Genomic DNA, 25,724 nt, shown 5'->3' with positions numbered 1-25,724 from the left:
TTCACCACTCAGACAATATCGCGTCATGCGCTCTAATAAGGAGGCGAAGTTGTGAAAACCATCTCCCACACAACAAGCAACGCGGTGAGCATAAAAACTGTGAGACCTTGCCCCGTAATGAGCTGAGGTGTGAGTTGACCCATGCCATTTTTTTCACACCTTGGCTCATGTGATAACTCGCAACCTCAAAATGGGACAACCCCCTCCGGGGATTAAATACATTGCACACACCACCTTTTGGTTTTAGAACTGAAGCTCCTTTGAGAGATGAAGTGTCTTCTCAAATTGAAAGAAGTACACTTGCCTTCTTTTTAAAAAATCTTTTATTCAAGCTCTTAAGACTACCATGACTAGGATGAGACCTTACACAGACAGGTATTCACCTAATTTGGTCTCAAGGTGTAATGGTTAAGTCCTATTGGTAGCTTTACCGGCACTTTAGACATTTTTGCAAGAATCACTAGAATCACTTGGTCAGAGATTCATTTGTCATGTTTATCACTATTTGTGAGCCTTCTTGAGTTCTCAATGGATTTGAAATCTCAACAGTTTGTGCAGTACAGTGGTCCCTCGTTTATCTCAGGAGTTACATTCCAAAAATAACACGCGATACGTAAAATCTGCGAAGTAGCCAACTTTATTTTTTACAATTATTTTAGATGTTTTAAGGCTGTAAAACCCCTCACTACACACTTTATACACTTTTCAAAGACTGGCATGGACGTTTTCACACTTTTCTCTCTTGTTTAAACACTCTTAAAGCTCAAACCTTTGTAAAAGAAAATGACCAGTATTATAGAATGAAACCAAAGGCACCCGCAGTTGCCTTTGACGGTGCAAAGCTTTTCGTCGACATTGTTGTGTTGGTTGGGGAGAAAGCTTACAAACATACAGTACAGCGCTTCAGAGTCACACTGCTAGCGATCAAAGATTTATGTAAATTTGACAAGCTGAACGCATTCTGTACTGTACAGAGACACTGCACGAGATTGATCGACAATGGTGTACAGCCAATCAGGACGCAGAACACAATGCGCTGTTTTAAAAAAAAACAAAAAAAAAACATGGAAAATTGCACACAAAAAAATCTGCGAAACTCCGAGGCCACGAAAGGTGAACCGCATTATAGCGAGGGACCACTGTACGCCCAACTGCTGACAACAAAACTCGGAATCTTATTTCTGTAATTCACACATTCCCAAAAAAAAAAAGTAAGTTTTGAGAAATGGACATCATCCACAGTGGATCAAATCTGCTTGTGTTTTGTTGTTGCTGTCTTAGGCTTTTTTTGTCATGGGCTTCCACCCCCCCCAAAAAAGAGAAAAAAATTCAAAACTGAAGAAACACACAGGCAAAACAGACAGATAAACACAGTGGGAAGATTTTTAACAGACAATAAATAGTCAGCAGGGAGAAGAAGACGTCACCTCACCGAGCCTCTCTGGAAATGAATGTTGATGTGTGTTTGCAGCCGCTCGCCATCTGCTCCTCACATAAGCCTCTTGCGTCTCCCACTTTGTTTATCTTTTTGCTCGCTCTCCCTTTTTCCCACTGCTCTGCTTCTGTATCTGAAATGAGATCCTCCCGGGGCACGGATGTTCACGGTCAAAGAATCTCCTCTGGTATGGAAGATGAGATGAAGGGTTCCCTCCAACATCTGTGTAACATGAAAAATGTAATGCCGATTGGCATAAAAATATTAGATCAGATCAACTGTCTTTGAATCTTTTGAAAAATAACTGCAGCGAAAAACACAAAGTAGTCAGTCACCCTCTGCTCACCAGTTCTTGCTAACCCTTCAGTAGATGTGTTAAATTATGAAGCTTAGTTTGATCAGTTCCATCAAGTTACCCACACTTTGTCTGCGTTACCTTGGAGACCAAAGTGTTTATTTTCTCTCTTTCTTGTATCCCTAGACTTCAGGACAAGGTCCAGGAGACCATTGAGGCTTTGCGACTCGCAGGAATCAAAGTATGGGTGCTGACAGGGGACAAACATGAGACGGCAGTCAGTGTAAGCCTGTCCTGTGGCCACTTCCACAGAACCATGAACATCCTGGAGCTCCTGCAGCAGCACTCTGATAACGAGTGTGCTGAGCAGCTCCGCATACTGTCCAGGAGGTAGGTGTGATTCTGCTGAAAGTAATGATGTTATCTGACAGCATACATGTTGTTTAATTTTGTGTGTATATATATCCCCCTGACCTCATGTTGTGTTCTTTTTTTTTTTTTACTTTTTCTCTGTCTGTTCGCAGGTTAAGGGAGGACCATGTCATACAGCATGGATTGGTTGTAGATGGAGCTAGTCTGTCTTTAGCATTGAGGGAACACGAGAAGCTCTTTATGGAAGTGTGTAAAAACTGTTCAGCTGTGCTGTGCTGCCGCATGGCCCCACTGCAGAAAGCTAAGGTATTGTTGTCTTGTAAGCATTTTTAATTGTTTGTGGGTGGATGGGGTTCCTTTGTTGTTGTTTTTTTGGGGGTTTTTTTTATGTTTGTTTGTTTTTTGTCTCTGCAAATTTTCTGAAGCTCACCTGTGATGCCATTGTTACTTTGTTATGTCTAGGTTGTGCGTCTTTTAAAGACATCTCCAGAAAAACCCATCACCTTAGCTATTGGGGATGGAGCCAATGATGTCAGTATGATACAGGAAGCCCATGTGGGCATAGGTAAACACTTAGCTCACGTAGATACAGACTGTATTGTCTCACATGACATGGTATTAGTGTTCTGCAGTGTGATCTCCAGTATGTCTGTGTCTCCAGGTATCATGGGGAAGGAGGGTCGTCAGGCTGTGAGAAACAGCGACTATGCAATTGCCAGGTTCAAGTTCCTGGCCAAACTCCTGCTGGTCCACGGGCACTTCTACTACATTCGAATAGCTACTCTTGTACAGTACTTTTTCTACAAGGTAAGATCTAGAAAGAGACTTTCTACTTCCGCTGTAATTGTTCAGTCCCACTAGAATGAAAATACAAGACACATTCCCTGTGACTAAGAGAAATCGGTGTGTTTTTATTTGTTTTGTTTTTGTTTTTTTTAATTTAGCAAAAAATTGCATGTATTTGCAGTAACTCCTTTAAGTCAAAAAGGAATTGCACAGGTTGCCTGGTGGGAGTCAACCCAGCTCCAAACAGTGGTGCTCTGCAATCATTTTCAGATTGGTGAAGGTTTGCAAAATATTGCTGTGTAATTTATAAATGCTCACAAATTCAGTCTCAGTCTGAGTGCAGCTGGTCTGTGATGCATCTCTTTGCAAAAGAAGACTCTGCCTAATTGGTTGCCAAATGGGTGTATTCTGGTTATTTTCCTATCTGAAACAAGTTTGCACAGGGCCTGTTTTTACATTTTCAAATAACAAATCACTTATCTGTGGAGAACTTCTACATTTCTGTTCAGGAGATTTGGTTGTTCTCTAAATGTGAATTCTGTGTCTATAGATGGCAACAGATTTGCAATTTTTGCTGATTTATCCCAGTTATTTGCTGTGTAATTGCACGTAATTGCCAACTTAACCCCATTCAGATAACAGACTGACTCTTTTATTGTCATTTTATCATTGTCGTGATACAATTACTCACTGACTTGGTTCCCATCTTCAAAGACACCATCTCAAAGGCAACGGGACTACAGGTTCACTGCACACAGTCACAATAATTTAGCTTGTGCCATGGCCTCCAACCACTGTTTCCCCTAGTGTGACCGTAGCATAACTAAGAGCGTGTTCAGTTGTGTCTCCTGTCACTGCAATATTTTTAATGTTTCTTTCCTTCACTCTGTCTTTTCTAGAATGTGTGTTTTATCACGCCGCAGTTTTTATACCAGTTCTTCTGTTTGTTTTCACAACAAGTAAGTCTCACACTCTCTGTATCTTTGTCTTTTTAATGTCAGTGGTGTTTTGGTCCTAATTTTGTGCTCCGCTTTACCAGCGTATCTTATTAGGTATCAGATTGAGTGCATTTTTATAGATTTTTTTTCTTTTTCGATGTCTCTTGTAGTGAATCTGTGTTAAATAAAAACGAAAATGGATCTTATTATTTATAGGCTTTAAAATTAAGAATCAGAAGTCTATTGAATTTCTGTCTTTTCAATTATTTATGTAGCATGGTTTTGGAAGCCAGTCCCAAAATATTATTAACCATGTAACACTATAGTTTTTACTGGGAGGCCATATTATAATCCTCTTGCCTCATCTTCTAGTACAGTGTGTGTGTGTTCCTACTCATTTGTTTTTCCGCTTTGCTCCAACTCTGCTCCGCCTCGCTCCCTGATATCTTTAAGGTCTGTTGAACAAGTTGTGGATATCAGTTCTTGTTAATGGGTCATTGATGAGTGAAATGCTGTCTCTGTCCAACCTAGACTCTGTACGACAGTGTTTATCTGACACTGTACAACATCTGCTTCACCTCGCTGCCAATCCTTGTGTACAGTCTGTTTGAACAGCTGGTCCATCCGCATGTATTGCAGAACAAACCTGGCCTGTACAGGTGAGCTTATATGTCATCTCTAGGTGAACACTACTTTGTATATTGTTTTCTGTTATGTCATCATCTATATAGACAGTTGGCCCACTGTTTCTTTTTTTTGTGTGTTAATTGGAATTTTATGTAATGTTTTTAAATTGGCTGTTAGCATCTAGATGCTGCTTGTTACATAAATCATTTTATTTTTCAGAACTGCTAAATTGCAATGTATTTATTTATTCATCACAGTGAAACATGCAACTTTGCTTGGATCCTATGAATGCTCTTAAGGATTATGATAAAAAAAAACCTTTTATTTATTTATTTTCTGCAGGGATATTAGCAAGAACTCTCTGCTCTCTTTCCGGACCTTCTTGTACTGGACTGTGTTGGGTTTCTGTCACGCCTTTGTCTTCTTCTTTGGATCCTACATACTAATGGGAGAGGACACCACACTTATGGGCAATGGACAGGTATGTGTTTTCATGCTCTATGATGCTGATATCAGTCAAATGTTAGTTCAGAGCAAAAAAGGGAAAAGTAGCAAACTGATACTATAGAGTAACCATTCGTGATTGCATCTTGTTGTGTTGCGGACATTAACGGGACTGTTTACCCGCTGGTATTTTTGCACTCACGTCTTCCCTTCATCTTGCACTTTTCTTATCTGTCTCTTTGTCGTTCTTTTTGTTTAAGAGCATCATCTTTCTTTCTTTCTGAAGTTTGGTATTTCCGAAAGCACTCACTTTTACTGCACTCTCTTGGTTGTCTTTTTCTTCTGTCCTTTGTTGATTACGCCTTTTCCCTTTTGCCTTCATGCTGTGCATGTCTTCAGATCTTGCGAGCTAACAGGCAGCTGGTAAGAGTCTGCTCTACAGATGAATGCATGTCTTCTTAGGGAGCTAATGAGAGAACTCCCAGAAAGATTTTCTTTTAAGTGAAATATTAAATTATTAGTAATGATGCTATTCAAGAGCATGAATTTAAGTGGCTAGTCTATAGCATTTACATTAGTGGTGTCTTGAAATATGCTGAATCAACTCATAGTAGAGTTACATGGCTTGGTTTAATCATTTCCTACCTCTCCTGTACCCTTAATGGCGATTTTTGAGTATATACAGTATTTTACAATATATTATATTTTGAGTTTGATGACCATTAGAATAGAATTTCTGCCTTTTTCAAAGCGTAGCTGCATAGGCAGAAACCATCTTCACTAACATCTAGTCAGATTTTTCTATAAGTAGGTAGATATCAGTTAGGGGACCGAGTTTGTAAAAGATTTTAGTTTAAATCATAATTCTGAAAGTAGCGAGCACAAACTTGAACTGTATTCCTATCACAGGTCCAGAAATGGTGTTTACTCCCCTGTGTGTCACTATTAGCCCTCAATGTTCGGACACCAGCAGGGTCCTGAACTGGCTGGCAACAAAACAATGTCTCCCACAGCTCTCAACCTATAAGTAGAACAGTGGAGCTACTGATGGTACTCACACAGTTGGAGGCCGAGGTCTTATTTTGGGCACCGTGATGCCAAAACAACTTGTTAACCAAGGCTACAGTCATAGTGAACTTGTCTCTCTTTGCACCACATGTGTAGACTAAAGCTTGTCAGTGATCCAAGGGAACAAGAGCAGTAGGGTAACGACGTCCCTTATACAGATGCGAACACACAGTCTGTACATTTATGCAAAGCTTCTGTTTTCCCCTCCTCATGAAATCATTTTCAGGAAGTGCCAAACTACATTGTAATGCTGTTTATTATTATTAACTGAAGTACTTGTATGTCTGTTTCTGTAGATGTTTGGGAACTGGACATTTGGAACACTGGTCTTTACTGTCATGGTCATCACTGTCACGTTAAAGGTAAATGATATCAAATATTATACCCTATCAACAAACCACTGTACTCTTTCTGAAGAAGCAGTTGTGTTTGGAACGTTTTGTAATGTTTACGACACTCATGGTTACATTTGAAGCTTTCAGAGTAATGAGTGGTGGGTTCATATAATAGCAGGCACTCTCCCAGTCAGATTTGTATGTATGCTACCTGCTGAGAACAAAGCAGCAGGAAGCCAAGTTATTCAGTGAGTGTAAACAAGGGCTGGGAAAGAAGTATCCAGTGACACATCTTCAGCTTAGCTGGAGTTTTGCTTACATGTAGGAATTTATAATAAGTTGACAAGCTGACACTGAAGTACATCAGCAATTTATTTTTGAGTGTTTGAGTCTTTTCTCATGTAATGCCCTCTAAGGATGATGGCTGATGTTTGCATAGCAGAAAGCTGAGAAACACATGCAGTTTCAAAAGGAGACATTTGTATTGTCAAAGTCTCGTTAATGAAATATGTTGAAAGATGTTGTGATGAGGATGATGTCAGTGGCCATTAATTCGAGAAGATAATTTATCAGTGTCACCTCAAGGTCTCTCTTTATAGCACGGAGGAAGATTGCTGTAGTTTATTGATGCACTGCCTGTCCCTGGATCCATGTTTTACACCCATTTTTCTTTTCCTCCCCCTCCTGTATGTGTGTAACGTCAGCTTGCATTAGAGACTCATTTTTGGACGTGGATGAACCATTTTGTGACATGGGGCTCAATTGCCTTCTATTTCATCTTCTCTCTCTTCTATGGAGGCATCATCTGGTAAGAACACCTTCTTGGCAAGTTCTTTTTGCTTCTGGAAAGTGATGCTTTTAAACTCAGTTACTTCCTGTGTGCTGTATGTTTATCTCAAATAGGTCTGGGCAACAGGAACAAAAAAAAAAAGCTCTTACCACTTTTTTTTTTCAGGTTTTTTTTCTCATATATATTAAACATTTAAATATTATTTTCTGTTAGAAGCTGAGCATGACAAATGTACAATACACAGAAAAATAGAACAATATACAGATCTGTAATTCTGTGTGTCTACAGTCATCTAAAATATTAATTCTGACCAATAAGATGATTTATATAGATTCAAACAGTTTTTGGGGGGAACAACACCAAAAATAAACAAAGCTTTCTGTATATATCATCAGTAAAAATTCAGGAATCTTTCAAATATAAAAAAGAGAACATAAACTAAAGTGATATATTCACACAATTGTGGTGTGCTAATGCTTCAAGACAACAATCCATCCATCCGTCCATCCTTTCACTTATCCAATTCAGGGTTGCGGGGGCGGGACTGGGAGCTATTCTAGCTCCCGTAGTGCGAGAGATGGGGTTCACCACGTGTAGGTCGTCAGTCTGTCGCAGGCCTAACTGTCAAGTTTTTCTAAAATATATAAATAGAAATGGTTTGAGAAAGCACAAGAAGCACAGGATTGAAATGCATTGTTTTTGACCACAAATCCGATCAGGTGGTGAAGTATGATAGCTTTGCAGATCTCTCTACACTCCTGTGTAGCTGGGACAGTGCTGTCTGAGAGAAATGTTTACAGCTAGTTGAACCAGCAGCTTCAATCAACATTTTCAACTGTGCTTACTTGCATCATACAGATTACAATAAGGTATTGCATTGTGCAGGTAAACAGTTAGCTGTGCATGGTGTAAGCATGTCCTTGCTTCAGGTGCTTATGTGGCATTTATGTGGAAACGTGCTTTCAACTCATTTTGCAATGTATGTTGCTCTGCTTCTTTATCAGGCTTTAGCAAAGTCCTCAGATTCTTCTTTTGAATAATAAGCTTGTCCTTTTATGGCTGTCATGTTCACTAACGCTGCAGTAGCACAAACATTAGCACATGTGCTGCTGCCAGCGGCTCCTCCTACACTGATGTCAGTGTTCCAACCATGTCCGTCCCCATGATTGGTTTGACAGGGTACTATTCTCACTGGCCTCTCGTATTGTCTGTGAAAACATGGATGTAGTGAGTTCTATCGGCTTTATATTGAGCATTGTCTCATATTTCTATTGAGGGAAAAATTACTTCATAATGACTATTTTATTGTTTTATTGCCCAGCCCTGATGTCAAACTATACCTCACACTAGAGCAGGGCGATATGACCAAAAGTATTTATCACGATATAGATTTGAAAATTTGCGATAACGATATAATTGACACTAGACAAAATACTTTACAACTCCACAATTTTATTAGTGCAAAAAAAAAAATCAATGTATTTTCACTTAAACAAGCAGCTGTTTTTTATGTGCATTAAAGTTATATAAAAATTTTACAGTGCAAATGCAAATTCCTTGCTGACAGTTGAACCAAAAGGCATTTCCAGTGGAAACTGGCCGACATATCCTCAGCATAACCATGTATAATATCCACAAAACTTAAAAAGAGGTTATACACACACAACACGGTAATATTATGTCGAAGCACAGTACGTATCACTCCGCGAGGCTCCTGCCTATGATAGCCGTAATGCTCAGACAATCCATCAAGCGGTGCGGGTTCGTAGCTTAGCAAAATCATACTAAAACATTTGACAGATTTTCGAGCGCCGTGTACGACATAAAATCATTTCAAGGTCTGTAAACACAACCAGAATTCAAACATAAGGCCCGCGGGATTATAAGGGGCACTGTCGATTTTCAGAAAAATCAAAGGATTGATTTTAAGTGTGCTGTACTTTCCAAACAACATGGTAATAACGACGGCCCGCTAGCACGCTCTACCAAAAATAGTGCTTTGTTGTGTATCTGACGGACAAAAGCTAAACCAGTTCCACACCACTGAAGTTGCAGCATTTTTACAAACCAGTTCTGGTTCATCAGTTTCATTCAACGATCCGCTTTCACCCATGTCATACTCCGTCGCCACCGTGCCTTTTTCACCATGTGCGTATGAAAACAAAGGCACTGCGCATGCGTGTTTTACCCATATTCTATCGCGATATTTAATTTTCTTGTCGTAGCCCAACATTATACTGGTATTACCGTGAACGGAATGATATGGCCCAGCCCTACCTCACACGACTGCTTTGTTTTTGTTTTTTCTGGTAGTCTGCTGAGTTGAACAGATCAGTCTCGACCACGTTACACAGGCCAGTGAACTCACAGACTTGCAGGAGCCATGCTGATAATATTGGACCATAATGGATATTTGTAGTCTGACATCTGCACCAGTCATTAAACTCTGGTGTCAGGAAATAATGAAATTACTCTAAGAGCATGACTTCCAACTGCCAGTAAAACCTGAATTTATGGTGAACAGGGCAGAGTTGAGGCTGGCTGCCCATCTCTGTTGCTGTTTTGTTTTGTATGATTCTTTTTTTTCTTTTTCTTTTTTTGTAAGGCTAACCAAATGTTACTGTTGCTTTTGGACAAACTGGCTTGTAGATGTTTTCTAAGCATAAAATAGACATTGTTTCCTCTCCCCTTGCCCCCTCAGGCCATTCCTGCACACCCAGGACATGTACTTCGTCTTTGTGCAGCTGCTGTCCAGCGGTTCAGCCTGGTTCGCCATTATCATCATCGTCATAACTTGCCTCTTTCCTGATGTGTTGAAGAAGGTCTTGTACAGACACCTGCAGCCCACCAGCACTCAGAAGAGTCAGGTAATGAGGGGAGGAGGTGCAGGAGCAGTATTATAAAAAAGAAAAAAAAGTGGAAAGTATGAATGTGAGATGGTAAGACATTTATAGGTTGTTGCCTGTGAGCCAGTGCTGGCCTAACTCTGTACTTTCTCTGGTTCACAGCAGCTGCCTAAGTGCTCTTTTGTTCTACTTGCTGTTTGGACTCTACTGTAGTTACTGAGAATACTTCACCCACTTCTCTGTTTTCACTTACATTGAAATCGTTTTAAAAAGGGTGAAAGCCAATGAGAGATGGCAGTATTCTTAAGTAGTTAACAGACTTTGAGAATAAGTCAGATATTGTTAGTTTATTACCAGATCTATGTAAACAAGTCTAAAAATAGTTTCTGTGGGTTTGGGGTTTCCTGCAGGCTCAGAATGAAAAAATTGGCAAAAGGGCCGAATGCTTTCCAGTAGTTAAACTTGTGTGTCAAGCGTTAGATTTAATACATATTCCTACTTGTTTCACACAAAGGGAAATTATATTTCCCGCTATTTGAAAAGAGCCTGGAGGGAAGAAATAAACTAAAATGCCACTGAAAGTTAAAATGTGACAGAGGCAGGGAGCCTATGTGGTCACAAGTAATCAACTTGGCAGCACAAGAAGGACTTGGTGTTTATACACACATTGCATGAGTCGCCTTTGATCACAGACACGCAGACCAGCTCCACACTGTGCATGGTCACCTTTCAGAGGACCCACACTGTTGCTGTATTGATTTGTCCAGCTGGAGATTGTTTATGTTTTAGTTTAGACCCTTCTCCTTTGAAATTTGTCCAGTCCTACATGGAGTTTGTATTTTCTGCTCTAACCTTTGTCCTGTTTTGTCTGTGTGTGCGATTCTGCGAGTGGGTTTGTGGTAGTGTGTGTGTGTCTGTGAGAGAGAGAGAGACTTTGATTTTTAACCTTTCTGTGTGTCTTCATCCTATCCTCTGTGTGCACTCTCCTGGTGTAGATGTATTCCAACCGTGTGGCGATAGGTGATGACTTCATCGCTCTGCAGCCTTTGTCCAGAGCCAAGAGCCAGCTGGGCAAAATTAGGTAGAGGAATTGAGTGACTCAGCCGTGGACTTAAAATACACCCAAAACAAAATTCAGAATATTATAAGGAGTGCCTTATTCAAATGCAATATTCTTGTACTGTGTGTGTACTTGTATTGTGATCCATCTGTACTTATAAATCTATATTTCTATGATTTGTCAGCTATTAACACCGAGTTGCTGCCCTGCTTTTGTAATTGAAAACATATCAATTCTTACCCTTTTTAGGGAGCTGTTCTTTGATAATGTGGCGTGGCCTGACAGTGACATCAAAGCATGCTGTGCACCTCTCTTCACATTAATTCTGTTTGGCCAAAAATACACAGCGTAGTAGTTAAAATCCTGTACACAGCACACTGCAAAAAGTCCGTAGAAAGTATTGCTTTATGGAATAAGCACTCCTGTGTAAGATCATTCATACAAAACTCAAATGTTCTTTTTCCCAGGTCTCAACTTTATTTGGTCATTTTTCTAACACTGGCAGTACCACAACTGCAGCGTTGTGTACCGTCAGTTTTAGAGTAGGAGCCTTTGTTTCATGCCTGTAACTGCATGCCCTGCACAAGCCAATCAGCATTCTCTGTGACTGGGATGTAGAGAAGATATAAATGTGTGGTTGGAGATCATGTCGAAGAATCGGGTTCAAGCACTTCAGCCGCTGCATGTGTTGCATTTTCAGTGAGAGACTGATGTAGAGAATGTGTTCTGAGACCACTTTCCACTCCTGCCTGTCACAGCATGCCGCTGTCATTACCCCACCACCCGCTGCATGTACAAATGGATAAATGAATGGGGGAGAGAATGAATGAATGCCGAATCACCTGTGAGGGCTCGTAGACTCTTGACTCTTTCCCTCAGCGCTCATAACGTAAGGGGAAATGTGTTGGGGAGGCGGCTCTGATCGTCATTCTTTATCGCTGCAGCTGGTCAAACCTACCTCTTGACCATCAGCAAGTGGTCTTGTCACATGAGCACAATCTGGAATGCCCCTCACATGTTAAAGTGACACATGAATCAGATGCATGGTGCAGCCCATCAATCCACTACTTTTATCTATATGGCATGGTCACCTATCTCGATGTATGCTCAACTAAAACAACTCAATCTAGGACACGGAAACGCCCTCCTTAGCTCAGCGTTATCCACCTGCATGGTTTTAGGCAGATCCTCAGGGCAAGACTGCCACTCCCACAGCTGCATGACAGACTCTTGAACTGGTTTGGACTGTTTTGTACAGCAGCATGTTGCTATGAATGAAACCCTGTGTTGTCTCACGTATTTTTCATTGATTGAATTGAAGATCTTGCTCTTTCGTAGTTGATGTCACGATAAAAACCTGTAAGGAAAATGCTAACAATAGCATAAGCTCTCTTTGATAACACAAAGGCCAAAGAGCCAAATTTAGGGTGGTTCTCTCTTAATGAGTGAACATGAGCAAATGGGGAGTTTTTTATTCTTTTTAACTGTCCAAGGTGAGCAAATCTTTGGTTGATACAGAGGTCATATTTAGTTTTGCTATTATTACTTTTGTTATGAGCAAGGATCATGAATTTGTTTTGCTTCTGCATGTTTTTATAGCTTGCTAATTTGTATGGTTCCAAGGTGGGTGGGAGGAAATGTCACTTATAAAAACAGTGGGCTGGATTTACTGTTCATGCTAGTTTATAGCACACTTAGTCGCTGGTTTATACACTATCAAAGTAAACTGAATCTGCAGGATGTAGTTAGTGGGGCAGATAGATTGGGTTGCAAGTTGCTTTTTGTCCTCACTGACAAAAAGCCTGTAAGTTACAGTAAAGTTGAATCAGTTATCTGAAACTGTTGTAACAGCAACTAAATGTGCCCTCTATGACAGTAGGGTTTATTGCCTCTCTCGTTACAAGTTTTAGCTAGGCGTACCTAATAAACTACCGTCTGAATGTGTTTCGGGCTGCTTGTATGTAGATAAAGCTGGTCTCATCTCAGAAACTAAATGAGCAGAAACCAGCTATTGATTTGGAGAGCACAGGTGAGGGTACAGAGCACATTATGCAAAACAGATTCACACAGTCTGAGCGATTTGTTGATTTTCTGCGTTCAAAATCTTAATGGTATATTCATGTTAATGTGCTGCATAATGCAGTATGTTCAGCTCTGCTGAGATAATTCTGGAACTATTCAGTTTCCTTTTTTTTTCTTAATTAGATTAGATAGAGGTAATCGTAAAAGAACCCAGAGGGCTCTCTAGGGTTTACTGTTGTTTGCCTACTCTGCAGCTCTGATAGATTCAGCAGCAGGTTAATTGCTTTGGATTCTAATAGATGTGCTTCTATCTCTGTTTCCCTCAAGATGCTTGTCATATGAATGAAGCTTCTTTCTGCTCATTTGTTGCCTAGTTTCACGGCCGTTTTTGAGCGCACTGGCCGTCTAGCCACTGTGCTTAGTTGTCTTTAACTTTTGTAGGAAATGAAGCCCTCCACTAGTGCCCTCATCAAAGCCCTTTACATTTTCTAAAAGACTTATTTCACTTATTCTCAACTAGTGATTTCTGATTATCTCGCAGTCCTAATTAAATTGTGATTTAAATGTGCAGCAGGGGACTTTGAGCAAAAAGCAGGAAGCAGCTGGGCTTGTCAGCTCTTCTGCTTTGTCGAGAAGGTCACTTGTGAAGGGCTTTAAGAAGGAGCGGCGTTGATTTGGCCTCTCGGTATGAAGAAATGTATTCGAGTACACTGTAGAGTGAAGGTCAGAAATTCCCCCAATTAACTGGCCCCCTATAGTGCAGCCTGGACTGGCTCTTGACCAAATGATCGCTTGCTTGCTGACTAATGAATCCTCCAGTTAGTAAATAAGCAGCACTGGAAAACATATCCACTGTACCTCAAATTGTTTTCCAGCTGTACGAGACAAAAGCTGATCTGCATGTAAATCAAAATAAGAACAAATATTTGATACATTTAGAAAAATTGCACAATTAATAAAAGGTAGCAATTATTTGATCCAATCATCCAAATCGTTTTGTTTCAATAAACACCTAAAGATTGAACATGAGATGAAACTGCTAAGGATGTGTTTTGCAGTGCACCTGGTTTGCTTTTTTAGTGTTCAGCCAACCGTCCGCAAGGTTGACTGTATGACTAGCTAGTGGGGCTCACTGTAAGCATCTTGTGTCCTTCAGATGGAAGAGGGTGAGGGTTCAGTCGGCCCAGAATATGACCCTGTTAAAGCCCAGCGGAGCCCAGGGGAGGACAATTGGCACCTGCTAGCTGCTTATCCTCCCCCTGCTGCCCCCGGCCCAGACTCATGCTCCCTTAGGTAGTACCGTACATGTACTTCACTTCCATCTGCCCCCCTCCTTGTACAATCACTGCCTGGGCATCGTCTTCACCTGAAGACCAACCAACCCTGTGCACCCTTTCATAGCTGCACTCAGTTGCACAACCTGCAGCCCTTGATCATTAACCCATAACTGTTTGTCACAGCTGCTCCCACACAGCCTTTTAACTCGTTACTCAAATAAGATTCCTGTTTGTCTTTGTGTCTGTCCCACGTTGTATATGAGTGACCCCATGCTTTCCCAGCCAGTCACAATTAACTTCATCCTTCCCTTACCTGTCAGTGAATAACACAGTCCTTCCCTGGCCAGATGCGACTGACCCTGTCCTCCCCTTACCCAACCATGATTTTTTTACTCATCCTTTTCCCAACCCGGTCTCAATTCACCCCTCACTGGTTTCTGATCAGGTATGGGTTCAGAGTTTAGACGCAGAGAGAATGCTGTTGGCATGCTGACTTTGTCTTTGCCATGTTTTCATCTCATACGCAGTGATATATCTTTGCTTGCTTGTAAGGGTTTTACATCACCTTTACTTCCTTTTCAATTATGACTTTAAATATCTTTTTTCCCATTAGTTCCATAATTTAATAGTTTTTGTTTCTTTAAAGCAGCAAAATGCTGTGCTCAGTAACATGACAGAAAGCAAGAACGTAGTTGAAAGCTGTAATTAATATTGTGGTAAGTCAGCCAGAGGATGACGTCAACCATACAGCTGTCACTGAGGCCTTGGCTATTTTAATGGCAAAGCCTTCAGCTCTAGCATTCATTTTTCAAAAGGTTTACATGAGAATTATTAATCTTACAGTCTGGTCTTCTTTTGATCTCTGAATTATGTGACTGCCTCTTTCTTTAGAGGTTAAAAAATAAATAATAAAACCCAAGAGTTGGTTGAAAACACTGCAGTGCTGAATTTGGCTCTTTGTATTTACAGGCTCTGTGATGACTCATTGGTTCTCCACAGGTTGATGCAGGGGTTCATTTGTTTGAGTAAGCAAAATCATTATTGTTAGTTAATCTAAAGACAGACTCATATGGTGCTGTCTACTTAGAAAGGATATTTCTCCAACAGATAATCAGTAGAATAAGGTGTGTAATGTTCATAGCTACAGCTGTGGTTGTGCTTCTTTTCCTGTTTTCAACAGCCCCAGCTTTTCTTTTCTTTTTTTCAATAGACAAAACGCTGTACAATAGAACCTGAGTCTAAAAACCAGACATTTATAGTATAACCTTGGAGCACCTGACAGTGTCAGAGTAATTCATATTCACCGTGACCTGTCTTTGTTTTGCTGTCTCCAGCGAGGAAGCAGAAGTTTGGATTCATGCCTAGCATGTCTCCAGTTTCAGCTGCAGAAAAGCACAACATCCATAAGTGAAAGCACACTGGAATCCACGGGTCACTTACCCAGACACAAATGACTGTCAGCATTACCACATTAGAGGGGACATCGTGAAATGACCGCGTTTAGAAACCGTTTTGTACAAAAGCCAACTTTGGCGATATCTCAACTTTCTGATTCTGTACTATGACACAGTATCAAACTGTACCTGTGTGTTACTGGACCTTCAAAACAATCAAAACCTTTTTTCCTCAATACTATTAGCATAGTAGATTTATGAATTATGTTCATGTAATACACAGTAATAAATGGGACCTACACTTGAGAGGTAGTAGTAGGGAACACAATGCCAGCTGAATAAGTGCAACTCTACACCACTGTCACTTTTTCCTCGTTGTCTCTACTGGATCACCTACTGCCAGGTGCTTCCTTAGGTCAGCAGACAGGTTTCTCATTTAATTTAGCTTTATCTACGAGTGCACCACTGGCTCACTGAGCAATCTAGTTTTAAAAAAGTTTTGTTTGTTTGTTTTTTAAATAATCCCAAAACATGTAGTCTTGCAAAAAAAGTCCACTTAATAGAGAGCCAGCCTGAGCATAAGGAAGTAGAGAAAATGGGCTTATGGTTAGTTTATGTTAAATGTTTATGTTGATGCTAAGTGATCCATCACAGATGCGACAGCCTAGCAGAAAGACCTGCGTTGAGTTTTCGAGGCTCTGGAACAAAAAGTCATCTTTCCTTAAGGTTTGTTTTGTAGTCGTAGTCTAATGCCACAGCTTCTGCTCTGTGAACAAAAATCCTCTGCTGAGGTGCACAAGGAGGAAAAGAATAGCTTTGGGTGGTCTTCATTTGCTGCAGATGCTACACAGCCTATCTTGTGTAATGCCCAGCTACTATCAGGAACCTAGAATAGAACCACTGCAGGAACTTTATGTATTTAGCATTTGATATTTGGTTTTGGCACAAGGCCGAAGACACTTGATCTGGTTTAACGTTGCCCAAAAATTATACAGCAGATCATTCTTAAGTTTAACTACAAACATATGTTTTTTCTCATAGGATTTTGTTTTGTTTTTAAGTATTTATTTACCACATTTCAATCCCTGATGTAGCATGTTTTGAATGTTTTCCCTTGTACATCACTGTTGCTGTGACAGCATGCAAAACATCATCCTCCAGTCACTCTTTTCATACCAGTCACCCTGAATTGTTTTGGTTTTGATCTTTCTTTGTTTTCTTCTCTTTCTCCACTCAAATCTTGTTTTTTTTTTTGTTGTTTTTTCTCTCCTTAATTTTCTGTGATTTCATTCTGTGCCACCTTTTCATTTTTGTTTTATTCACTTTCTCTCCCTCTGTTTCTGCGCTTCTTCCACTTTTTGCCTTCCCTCCAGTCTCTACCAGCCTCCCAGGTGCAGAACCTCAGCTGCATGGAATCCCTGTGCTGCTACCAACAGGGGCAGAGCGGCTGTACCCGCCTGGCCCGCCTCCTGGAGCAAATGACTGGACGCTGCAAGGCCAGCGCCAACAATTGCCACACATCCAGCCACAACAACAGGTGGGGAAGACTACGACATCGAGAAAACGTGATTTTGAATGACGAACCCTCGGCACCTCTTGGTGTCAGAAATCTGGGCTTCAGTCCCGACCGTTGTAGCCCATAATGTGACTGCAGGTCAACTGTAAGTCTTGTTCAGATTTATAGTAATTTGAACTTCGTGGTGGGGAAGCTGGGCTCCAGGTGTTCCTAGAGGCTGGTTTTAGGCTGAATCTTTGCAGGACTTTGGGACAGCAGCCAAAAGAAGGAGTTAGAGGCTGAACATATGTGGATCAAGCCATCATGGACTGCACTACTATGAGTTTCTCATTTCCATCAAAGTCTGTGTTGGGAGTCTGGAGTCTGAACATTCTGATTAACCAGACAGAAGGGTGTGCTTAATGTCATATCCACAGAAATGCATCAGTACTCCATAGAACCAAAACCACAGGGTGATTCTGATGGCTGTGCTGTCTTACAAAGCATGCAGGTGTGAATGTTTGGCAGACTAACAGGGAGAATCTGGGTTACAGTATTATTTATTAATACACGATATACCGGTGTCCAGCGGGTCTGTCTTGTGTAACCCACACTTAAGGGTTTGTCTGTCTGTATGTTAACCCATGTGTCTGTGTCCTAACAACATGCTATGATCTGTTTGTCTTGTCTGTCACCCTTTCCAAAATATTCTCCAAAAATCACCTGGCAGTGAGTCTGATTAATAACCAAGGAATAACTAAGGTTTCAAGGAATTTTGCAATGCGCTTTAACAGATAACCCGAGCACTGTATTAAAGTCTGTTTGTTAGCCTTGTATTCACTAACAGGCCCTATTTTTCATTGGAAAGCTACGCCACAGACAATGGTTAACTTGTCCAAATAATAATGTGGATTTAGATATTTCTGGGACTGATAAGCTGTCAAAAACATTTAAGTGGGAAGCCGAAGCAATGAGATTGAACAGTAACTGCAATGCGAGGTCTTTGCTGCAGAGAGAAAATGAAATATTCCAGTTTACAGCAGAAAATGAGCATTTGATTATGCAGATTTCTTCAAAGCTGCAAGTCCACTTTGTGACAAAAGGATGATGAAACGGAAACAGTTTGATTATCTCTTTGTTTGTTTGTTTTTTGGGGGGTTTCAGCTTTAACAACTTCAGTTTATCGGACTGCCCAATCTGCAGTTTCACTTCTGTTGTGTCTTTTCACCCGAACCCTGGCGACTCTGTGGGGTCATCGATTTATCGACTGATCAGCCCTCTCTGCTGAGCGGTCATTATTTGTTTAAACAGCTTGGGACCCTCAGTATTGATCGCACTGAGTTAAAAGGTGTGTGTGTGTGTGTGTGTGTGTGTGTGTGTGTGTGTGTGTGTGTGTGTGTGTGTGTGTGTGTGTGTGTGTGTGTGTGTAAAGGTCACGACAGCATGCAGGGCAAATAAGGGATTCAGGGGTCTCCCCGTAGCCCGCATGGGGACTAATAAATGACAACGTCTTATGTGAAGAAGTTGTTTTTAATCTCTTTGAACATTCTCATAGTAAATGGCCTGTATTTGTATAGCGCTTTACTAGTCCCTAAGGACCCCAAAGCGCTTTACACATCCAGTCATCCACCCATTCACACACACATTCACACACTGGTGATGGCAGCTACATTGTAGCCACAGCCACCCTGGGGCGCACTGACAGAGGCGAGGCTGCTGGACACTGGCGCCACCGGGCCCTCTAGTAGAGACATTGTTCCTGGCTGCAGTTACATCTTTCAATCAATAACCTCTGGTTTGGCATCAGATGATCACGTTAGACTTTGCTTCAGCTGGTGAGATGATAAATTGGGTCCCATGCTTTAATATTTATACCCTTCATTATTCCCTCAGCCGTGGGGGGGGGGGGGGGGGGGGGGTTCTACCATGAAATGTTTTAGCAGATCTGATGTCAGGGTCATTTTGCTGAAGCCCCTTTGCTTCAGGGAGAAACTGCCACTAAATGCATGATTCAATTTAGATGAATTTCTTCCTGTGGGAATGATTGATTTTTGTTTTCTGACCTTGGCACAAACCAATCAGTCGTATTCTTCCAAGTAAGGACATGGCTGCCAGTTTGTTCTCGCCAAAGAATAAATAATGAACATCTAGAAAATGCTTTGCCTAGCTGTGCTTCATACTGTAAATACAAAAAAACAAAGTGGAGTAACAAACTCGTAGGTGATTCTGCAAGTTTATTTTCCTCCCTAACCTAGACGTTCCTCTTCTCGCTCTTCTTCACCTTTTGGGTGTGATGGCAAAAAGCAGGAAACTGCAAAGAACGCCTAAACAGGTAGTGAGAGCCAGCTAATATTTGGCCTTAATGCTAGGATACTGCCATAGAGGAAATGGAATATATCCACCCATTCCTATATTCTATACTTAATGACTGGAAGGGACATATAGCAAGCATATGTAGTACTTATATAATACATGACACATTTATCTCATATTTATTGGAAGCCCAGTTACAGTTGGCTGCTGTACTTGGCCTGTTGCTGGCCAAGGTTAAATATTTTAGTGACAAAGCAGAAATTTTTTGTTTTTGGATTTGTGGATTTGGATTTTTTTCTGGAAGTTTTAGGGGAAAAATGCAGGTTTTATAACAAAAAAGACTTCCTAAACAGAAAAAGACTGCTTAGGACACCAGAGGGGCTGCTGGGATGTGTAGTCTCAGTCTCAGTTTTGAGGTGGGGTTTTTTTCTCTTTTCCCTGCTACGTCCTCCAATCTTTTTCTATCGGATCCTGAAGCCTTATTATGCTTCTGAGAAGAGGCCATGATTGAAGGCGTGCTCGTTTTAAATCCCATGGTGTTCCAGTTGGGTGGAGTTATCGTCCCTACAGGAACAAAAACATGAATGCCCAGTGTATCTTGTTGCATGGGGGCTGCTGTTGCCTTTGGTATTTTGTAAACAATATAATCATGTATGTATCTATCTGTGCCTACACACACACACACACACACACACACACACACACACACACACACACACACACACACACACACACACACACACACACACACACACAGTTTTTCTGTCCTCACTGTGTGCGTCTTTGTCCTTCCGTGTCTGAAATCTGCATAATGTTGTTGGACCTTCCAGATTAATTATTCATGTACTGTTACCGTCCCCTGTGAGCCGTCTTGTCAGAAATCTGCTTGTTCTTTTCCTCTTCTTGGGTTCACGCTGCCACCGTCTTATAACCCCCCCAAAAAACAGTTTTAGGTGTTAACATAGTTCATCGTAACCCAGGGAGCAATGATGGTTTTTAGTACTGAGATGCTTCACTATAACCCCCCCCCCCCCGCCTGTGAGTAGACAGCTGAGCATGTGACAGCATGTGAGAGCGCCCCCAGTCAAACCATTTGAGTCATGAGTCTATTTAAAGTCCCTGGGTGCCCCTGTAGTTTCTTTTCTTCTGTTTAGCAGGTATAAAAACAGTTGTCTTCATGTTGGTGTTAGACTGAAGGTTGAGAGATATACTTTGAGTAGTAGACCTACTGACATCTTTTGGGGGGGGTGTTAGGTGAGAGATGCAGCAACTCTGAAGTTGGACAACATAAAACAGTTGATTTTTGTAAAAGCTGTCCACACGTTTCAGACGTCACTCGTTCCGTCATGTGAGGTTCAGATGTGGTAGCCAGGCTTGGAGGTGCTGTTTGACGTCAGTGGATGCTGAGCTGTGGTCTCTCTGTTACTCGCTCGAGCTTTGAGGCGGAAGCTCTGATCGTGAACTCTGGTTCAGCTTTGATGTGAGTCAGCACATTGGAGGTTGGTGTGTTGTGACTTAAAGGCGTTTCAAACAGTGTTTGCTGTGTTCATGTTTTTCTGGTCCCACATAAACCAAATGGATGAGACTGTATGGAAGATTTGTTTGTTAGATATTTCCAAAGGAGTCTCAGCTCACCAAGCTAATAATAGGGAATTGGCTGTATCTCAGTCATGTCATATAACGTTATGCACTGTATGTGTTTGTGTTCAGTACTAAAGACTAGCAAATCCACCCTGCTGTTGTATATTTAATAGGCAGGATATCAGATGCTGATGATTATTTTGAAGCTGATAAATAATGAAAGAATGTTTCTGATGCTTGTTCATAATTTTATTTCTCTTTATGATTCTACTCATGAGTTGAGTAGCTCAAGTCTCTCCCCAGCTCCTCAAAGGGAAAACACAGGTGGAGAAAACAGCTAAACCTGTCTTAAACACATTTCTGGAGGCAATTGTTAGAAGCACATCTACTGTATGAACCTGTATGAAGAACCCTAGTTGTAATGTTGAGTGTCAGGCTTGGCATTTTATTCTGGTATCTAATTCAGTTCCAGCCAGGATCGTGCCATCTTTAAAACTGACTGATGGTGCGTATCCACATGGGTGTTATTCTTTGTGAGTGATCACCCCAATTCCCAGCACTGGAATCTCGATGGGAGAGCCACGATATGATGATTGGCAAATACTCCAATAAGGGTGCAAACACTGACGTGTACTTGATTGGCTGTTTGCTCCCACCACAAACATCCTAAAGTAAATATCGCTCTAAATGGCACAAGTAATGGGTGACATCACCTTGTTTTTCATGAGCCCCGCCTCTTCATAGTGTAAAAAGCTACAGCCACAAAAAGATTAATGAAAACATCCCATTATTAGGGACCCCAACAGGTCAGAAACACCAGCAACTAGAAAAACACTGCAAAGCACACAAAATGCAAACGAAGTGGGAAAAAATACAATGGAAGTAGGAAAGAAAATCTCAAAAAACACAGAAGTGTTTTGGGGAACAGCTGTGGAAGTGACAGAAACCAAAACATGCGACGCACCGAGACACGCTTAAAAGAAGCAGAGGATTCCTGTGAGGGACAAAATAGATGCTGTAGATGCATGTTTGTCTCCCAACAACACTTCTGTTTGCTTTGTTAGGGTGTGTGGGGTTTGTTTTCTTGCAATGTGTTTGACCTCTCGGGGCCACCGTACAGCTTTGGTAAACAGTTGTGCCTTCTTTGGTTCAGTCACTGAGTGCAGGACTTCTAAATTGTGGGCCGTTGCTGATAAAGATTAGTGCGAGTTACTGAGGAGAGACTTGTGATACTCACTAACACCATCACACCATTACTAACCTCACTCATCACTCACTCTTCTCTGCTTCTTCCAGCCTGGTTGTGTAGATTGTAATCACCAACCTGTGGACAGCAGTGTAAGCTAGTGATAGCTCAGCCCCACTCTTACACCCACACACAGAAACCCACTTAGGCCAGCCTCCTAACCGTCACTCACCCTGCTGCCTGTTTTCAGGTCTTGGAGCGACACGGAGAACTTGTACTCCAACGATCGCAGCATCCTGACGCTGTCGCCCATCGAGGCCACCCACTGCTGACTCCCGGGGCCGCTGACTGTAGCACAGGGGGTCGGGGGGAGAGCCACCGCTCCGTTATGAGTCATAATCACACCCCCCGCAACCTCAGCCACCATTTTCGAAACAATTTCATTTTAAACTCTGTTAATTCCCAGCAGGATGCAGCACTGCTACAAATGGGATAAGGATCCAAAGAACTCGTTTGAGTCTATGCTGAGAGGAACGTCAGATGGGAGCGAAAACTCTGAAGGAAATGGAACATGTGGTGTGAGCTATTTGTGCTGCTACGTGTACGCTTGAAGATCCGGTCTGTGTCTGAGCTGTAAAATGCCTGGATTCCTGCTGCTACTGCTAGCAGCGGATCTGCAAGTCCATCAAACTGGAAAACACCCTCCATAAAATCAGTTTTTAGTCACGTGAACTCCTCTGGAGCCCTTTCATTGTCAAAACAGCGATTTCTGACTGAGTACACTTTTTGCTGCGAGTGTCAAAGTGAGCATCCAGAGGATTTGTCAAGTCGACAGCAAGCCAGGATCATATACGTAGCAAAACATCCTGTTGCTTCCATAAACTGCTACAAAAACTCTTCATTCAGACCTCCCACCACAGCCCTGCAGCATCCAGAACATGAAGCCTCATCTCTACCGCGGTACCAAAGACCAAAAAGGATTCCGACTGGAGTTTAAAAGGAAAAGTGTTTATTTTTTTGTGCCTGATTGTACAGAAGCTTATATTGTTAAAGGAGACTTGTTGTTGTTCATGCTGCTTTTGTCGTCTGTTCTGGCCTCTTTGTCCCCCCCACCCCTCCCAGTGCACCACTGTGAAAGAGGCCCAATGTTTTAAAAAGCCATACGTTTTTGAAGAGGTCAGATTATTGGAGGTACTGCAGATGGACGCTTGTGGGGGCTTGTTGTTAAATTTGTTCTCCTCGAATGCCTTTTGTCACCCAGCCCGGCGACCAGAAGCATCTCAGCATTAAAGCCCACGAGGTCTGGCAGAGTCATCCATGTCAGCTGCCTAAAAATACGTCCGATTTGACACCATTATTTTATTTATGCTTTTTCTGGTGAGGCTTTAACGGTGAGATGCTTTTCCAAACCGTGGCTGATGCACGTCGACCCAAGACAGCAGAATGTGTTAAAGTTCAGAGGGGAAAGGAAAAGCAGAGCATTTGCACAAATCACATATCAAAATTATTTTGTTGGGTTTCTTTCTTTCTTTTTTTTTTTTCTTCATTGGGAAAAGTCATTGTCACCGTTCACATCTGAAACCATTTGAATCACATTTTTTGCTGTTACATTGTTATTTTATTACCCCCCCCCCCCCCCCCCCCCCCCCCCCCCCATGTGTGTTTGTCTCCACCTGCTGTTGGAGGTGTGTGTGTGTGTGTGTTTTGTTTTTTCTCTGTTGGTTGAAGGAGGAACGGTCCATCATAGCTGTTTGTATGTATTTGAATGATCTCAGCGACCACCCGGCGCTACCACTTTTACTCATATCAGCGTATGTGCAAGCGGGATGTTGGTGTGATATTAAATACTTAACAGGGCCAAAAAGGATGTTTCACTAAGATCACTACCACACTGTTGCTCCACATTTTACACAGTTGACGAGTTGACCTCATATCAGCTAATAAAATATCTACCTTGATGCACCGCTGGGCTCACAGTGGATAAAGGAAACTATAACTTAATGCAGTTTTATAGAAGTATTCAATAGATTACAAAGTTTCTGTGAACACAGTTGTTATTCCACCATGTGTGCGTGTTGTGTTAAACTTGATCTTGATTTAACAGAAAGTCTTAGTCATGATTTCTGAGCGTGGAGCTGGAAAGACCAGGATGTAACCAGCAGAGCAAGTTGCATTATGGGAGCTGTAGGAACCACTTTAAGCCTGGATATCCATGCCTCTGCAGTGTTTTACTGGGACTCCTTGTCTGGCTGCTTTTTGAACTCAATGTGGATGTTTGATTCACCATCATCCCTTTAATACCTTTTTAAAAAAGGGACTAAAATACGCCGATTTCTTTTAGTTTCCTTTTTTTAAACTAGAAGATGGCTTTAAAAACACTTGGCGCCTCGCACAGCGGCATCTTTTCCCTGACCCTCCACCTCTTTCCAGCTCCACGAACCTCCTCCTGTAACACGCATTCAGTTGATCTCATGTCAAAACATTCCCTCTGTGTGAGATCTTGTAAGAGCCAGTGCACATCACAACTTGAAACATTGTTTGCTACACACACTAGCACATGACTGATGTTTTAAAATAGACGTAATAAAGTCCTTTAATGCTGGGGAAACGGCCCACATCACAGCGAGCTGAGGTAGCCGCGTGGGTGATGTTACGACATTCGTTTTTGTTCAGGTTGAACCCGTACACTCGTGTGAAGCAATAATCATCATTGTCACGATATGAGTCTGCTAAAAGGTCGGGTGATGTCATCACTGACCCCACCTCCCGACACCACATCAACCCAGATAACAGAGCGACCACTGAGCTCGGTGTTTGGGGGCATCGGCACTGCACACTGCAGAGTCTCTGCATGATATTTTTGAGCAGATGACAGGAGGAAACGCGAGTCCTTCCTGACCAAAGGCAAGTCACACAAAGCCCAAAACACCTGCAGTGTCAGTGCGGTTCTGATGCCCCCTTGTGCTCAATGTGGACACCAGTAGTGTCCAAAATAATGGTGTCACATGTTGGAGGTGGTGGTTACGTGGCTCCAAAACAGCCTCCCTTTTCAAAGTAGCAGAGTTGATTACATAACAGTCTCTGTTAGACTGAAACAAAAGTAATAACAGTTCGAAATTTATTCTCCACACTCCACCACAGCTGTGACGGCTGGAAATGTTTTTAATTAATGTAATCCACTACTAAGTGGCACCAAAGTGATCTTTTCACGGCTGTTTTGTGCCCGGGGTTCCAAACAGCCGTGAAAAGAGCTTGTGTGAAAACACGGACCAGATCCTATAAAGCGCTGCAGCACTGACGTCATCTGGAGGCCTTGTATCTGAGTTCAGATACAAGGCCTGGAGGGGTTTTGTAGAAGCAGATGATTACTCAGTCACATAACTCAGAGTGGTGACTTAATATTTCATCGCGCCTCAAGCCCCCGTGATCTTCACGTCCAAATGAGAACAAATGCCGTCAG

At 41.8% G+C, this 25,724-nt stretch overlaps 1 protein-coding gene across 6 annotated transcripts in view; it reads left to right on the top strand.

The window, feature by feature from the left end:
* Positions 1 to 23,913, top strand: part of atp11b (ATPase phospholipid transporting 11B) — a 50,284-nt gene extending 26,371 nt beyond the window's left edge. Inside the window, exons 19-32 of one of the 6 annotated variants that reach the window (XR_013093740.1) lie at positions 1,917 to 2,120; positions 2,255 to 2,408; positions 2,565 to 2,667; positions 2,764 to 2,909; positions 3,788 to 3,847; positions 4,358 to 4,485; positions 4,796 to 4,934; positions 5,297 to 5,320; positions 6,262 to 6,327; positions 7,005 to 7,108; positions 9,792 to 9,957; positions 14,175 to 14,311; positions 17,063 to 17,226; positions 22,515 to 23,913. Coding sequence is in view for 4 of the 6 variants with exons in the window: in XM_076875724.1 (XP_076731839.1) it covers positions 1,917 to 2,120; positions 2,255 to 2,408; positions 2,565 to 2,667; positions 2,764 to 2,909; positions 3,788 to 3,847; positions 4,358 to 4,485; positions 4,796 to 4,934; positions 5,297 to 5,320; positions 6,262 to 6,327; positions 7,005 to 7,108; positions 9,792 to 9,957; positions 17,063 to 17,332 (1,564 nt within the window). In the remaining 2 variants the exon portion in view is untranslated. Of the gene's footprint in view, positions 1 to 1,916; positions 2,121 to 2,254; positions 2,409 to 2,564; positions 2,668 to 2,763; positions 2,910 to 3,787; positions 3,848 to 4,357; positions 4,486 to 4,795; positions 4,935 to 5,296; positions 5,321 to 6,261; positions 6,328 to 7,004; positions 7,109 to 9,791; positions 9,958 to 10,931; positions 11,018 to 14,174; positions 14,312 to 17,062; positions 17,351 to 22,514 lie in introns of those variants that run through there. The other 5 variants (XR_001167791.2, XM_076875726.1, XM_012922124.3 and 2 more) reach the window with 5 other exon arrangements.
* Positions 23,914 to 25,724: the final 1,811 nt, after the last annotated feature.

The sequence above is a fragment of the Maylandia zebra genome, linkage group LG17 (assembly GCF_041146795.1).
Source record: "Maylandia zebra isolate NMK-2024a linkage group LG17, Mzebra_GT3a, whole genome shotgun sequence".
NCBI classification, from domain to species: domain Eukaryota; kingdom Metazoa; phylum Chordata; class Actinopteri; order Cichliformes; family Cichlidae; genus Maylandia; species Maylandia zebra.
The sequence above is the reverse complement of the archived record's forward strand: the minus strand, read 5'-3'. Positions and strand labels throughout refer to the sequence as shown.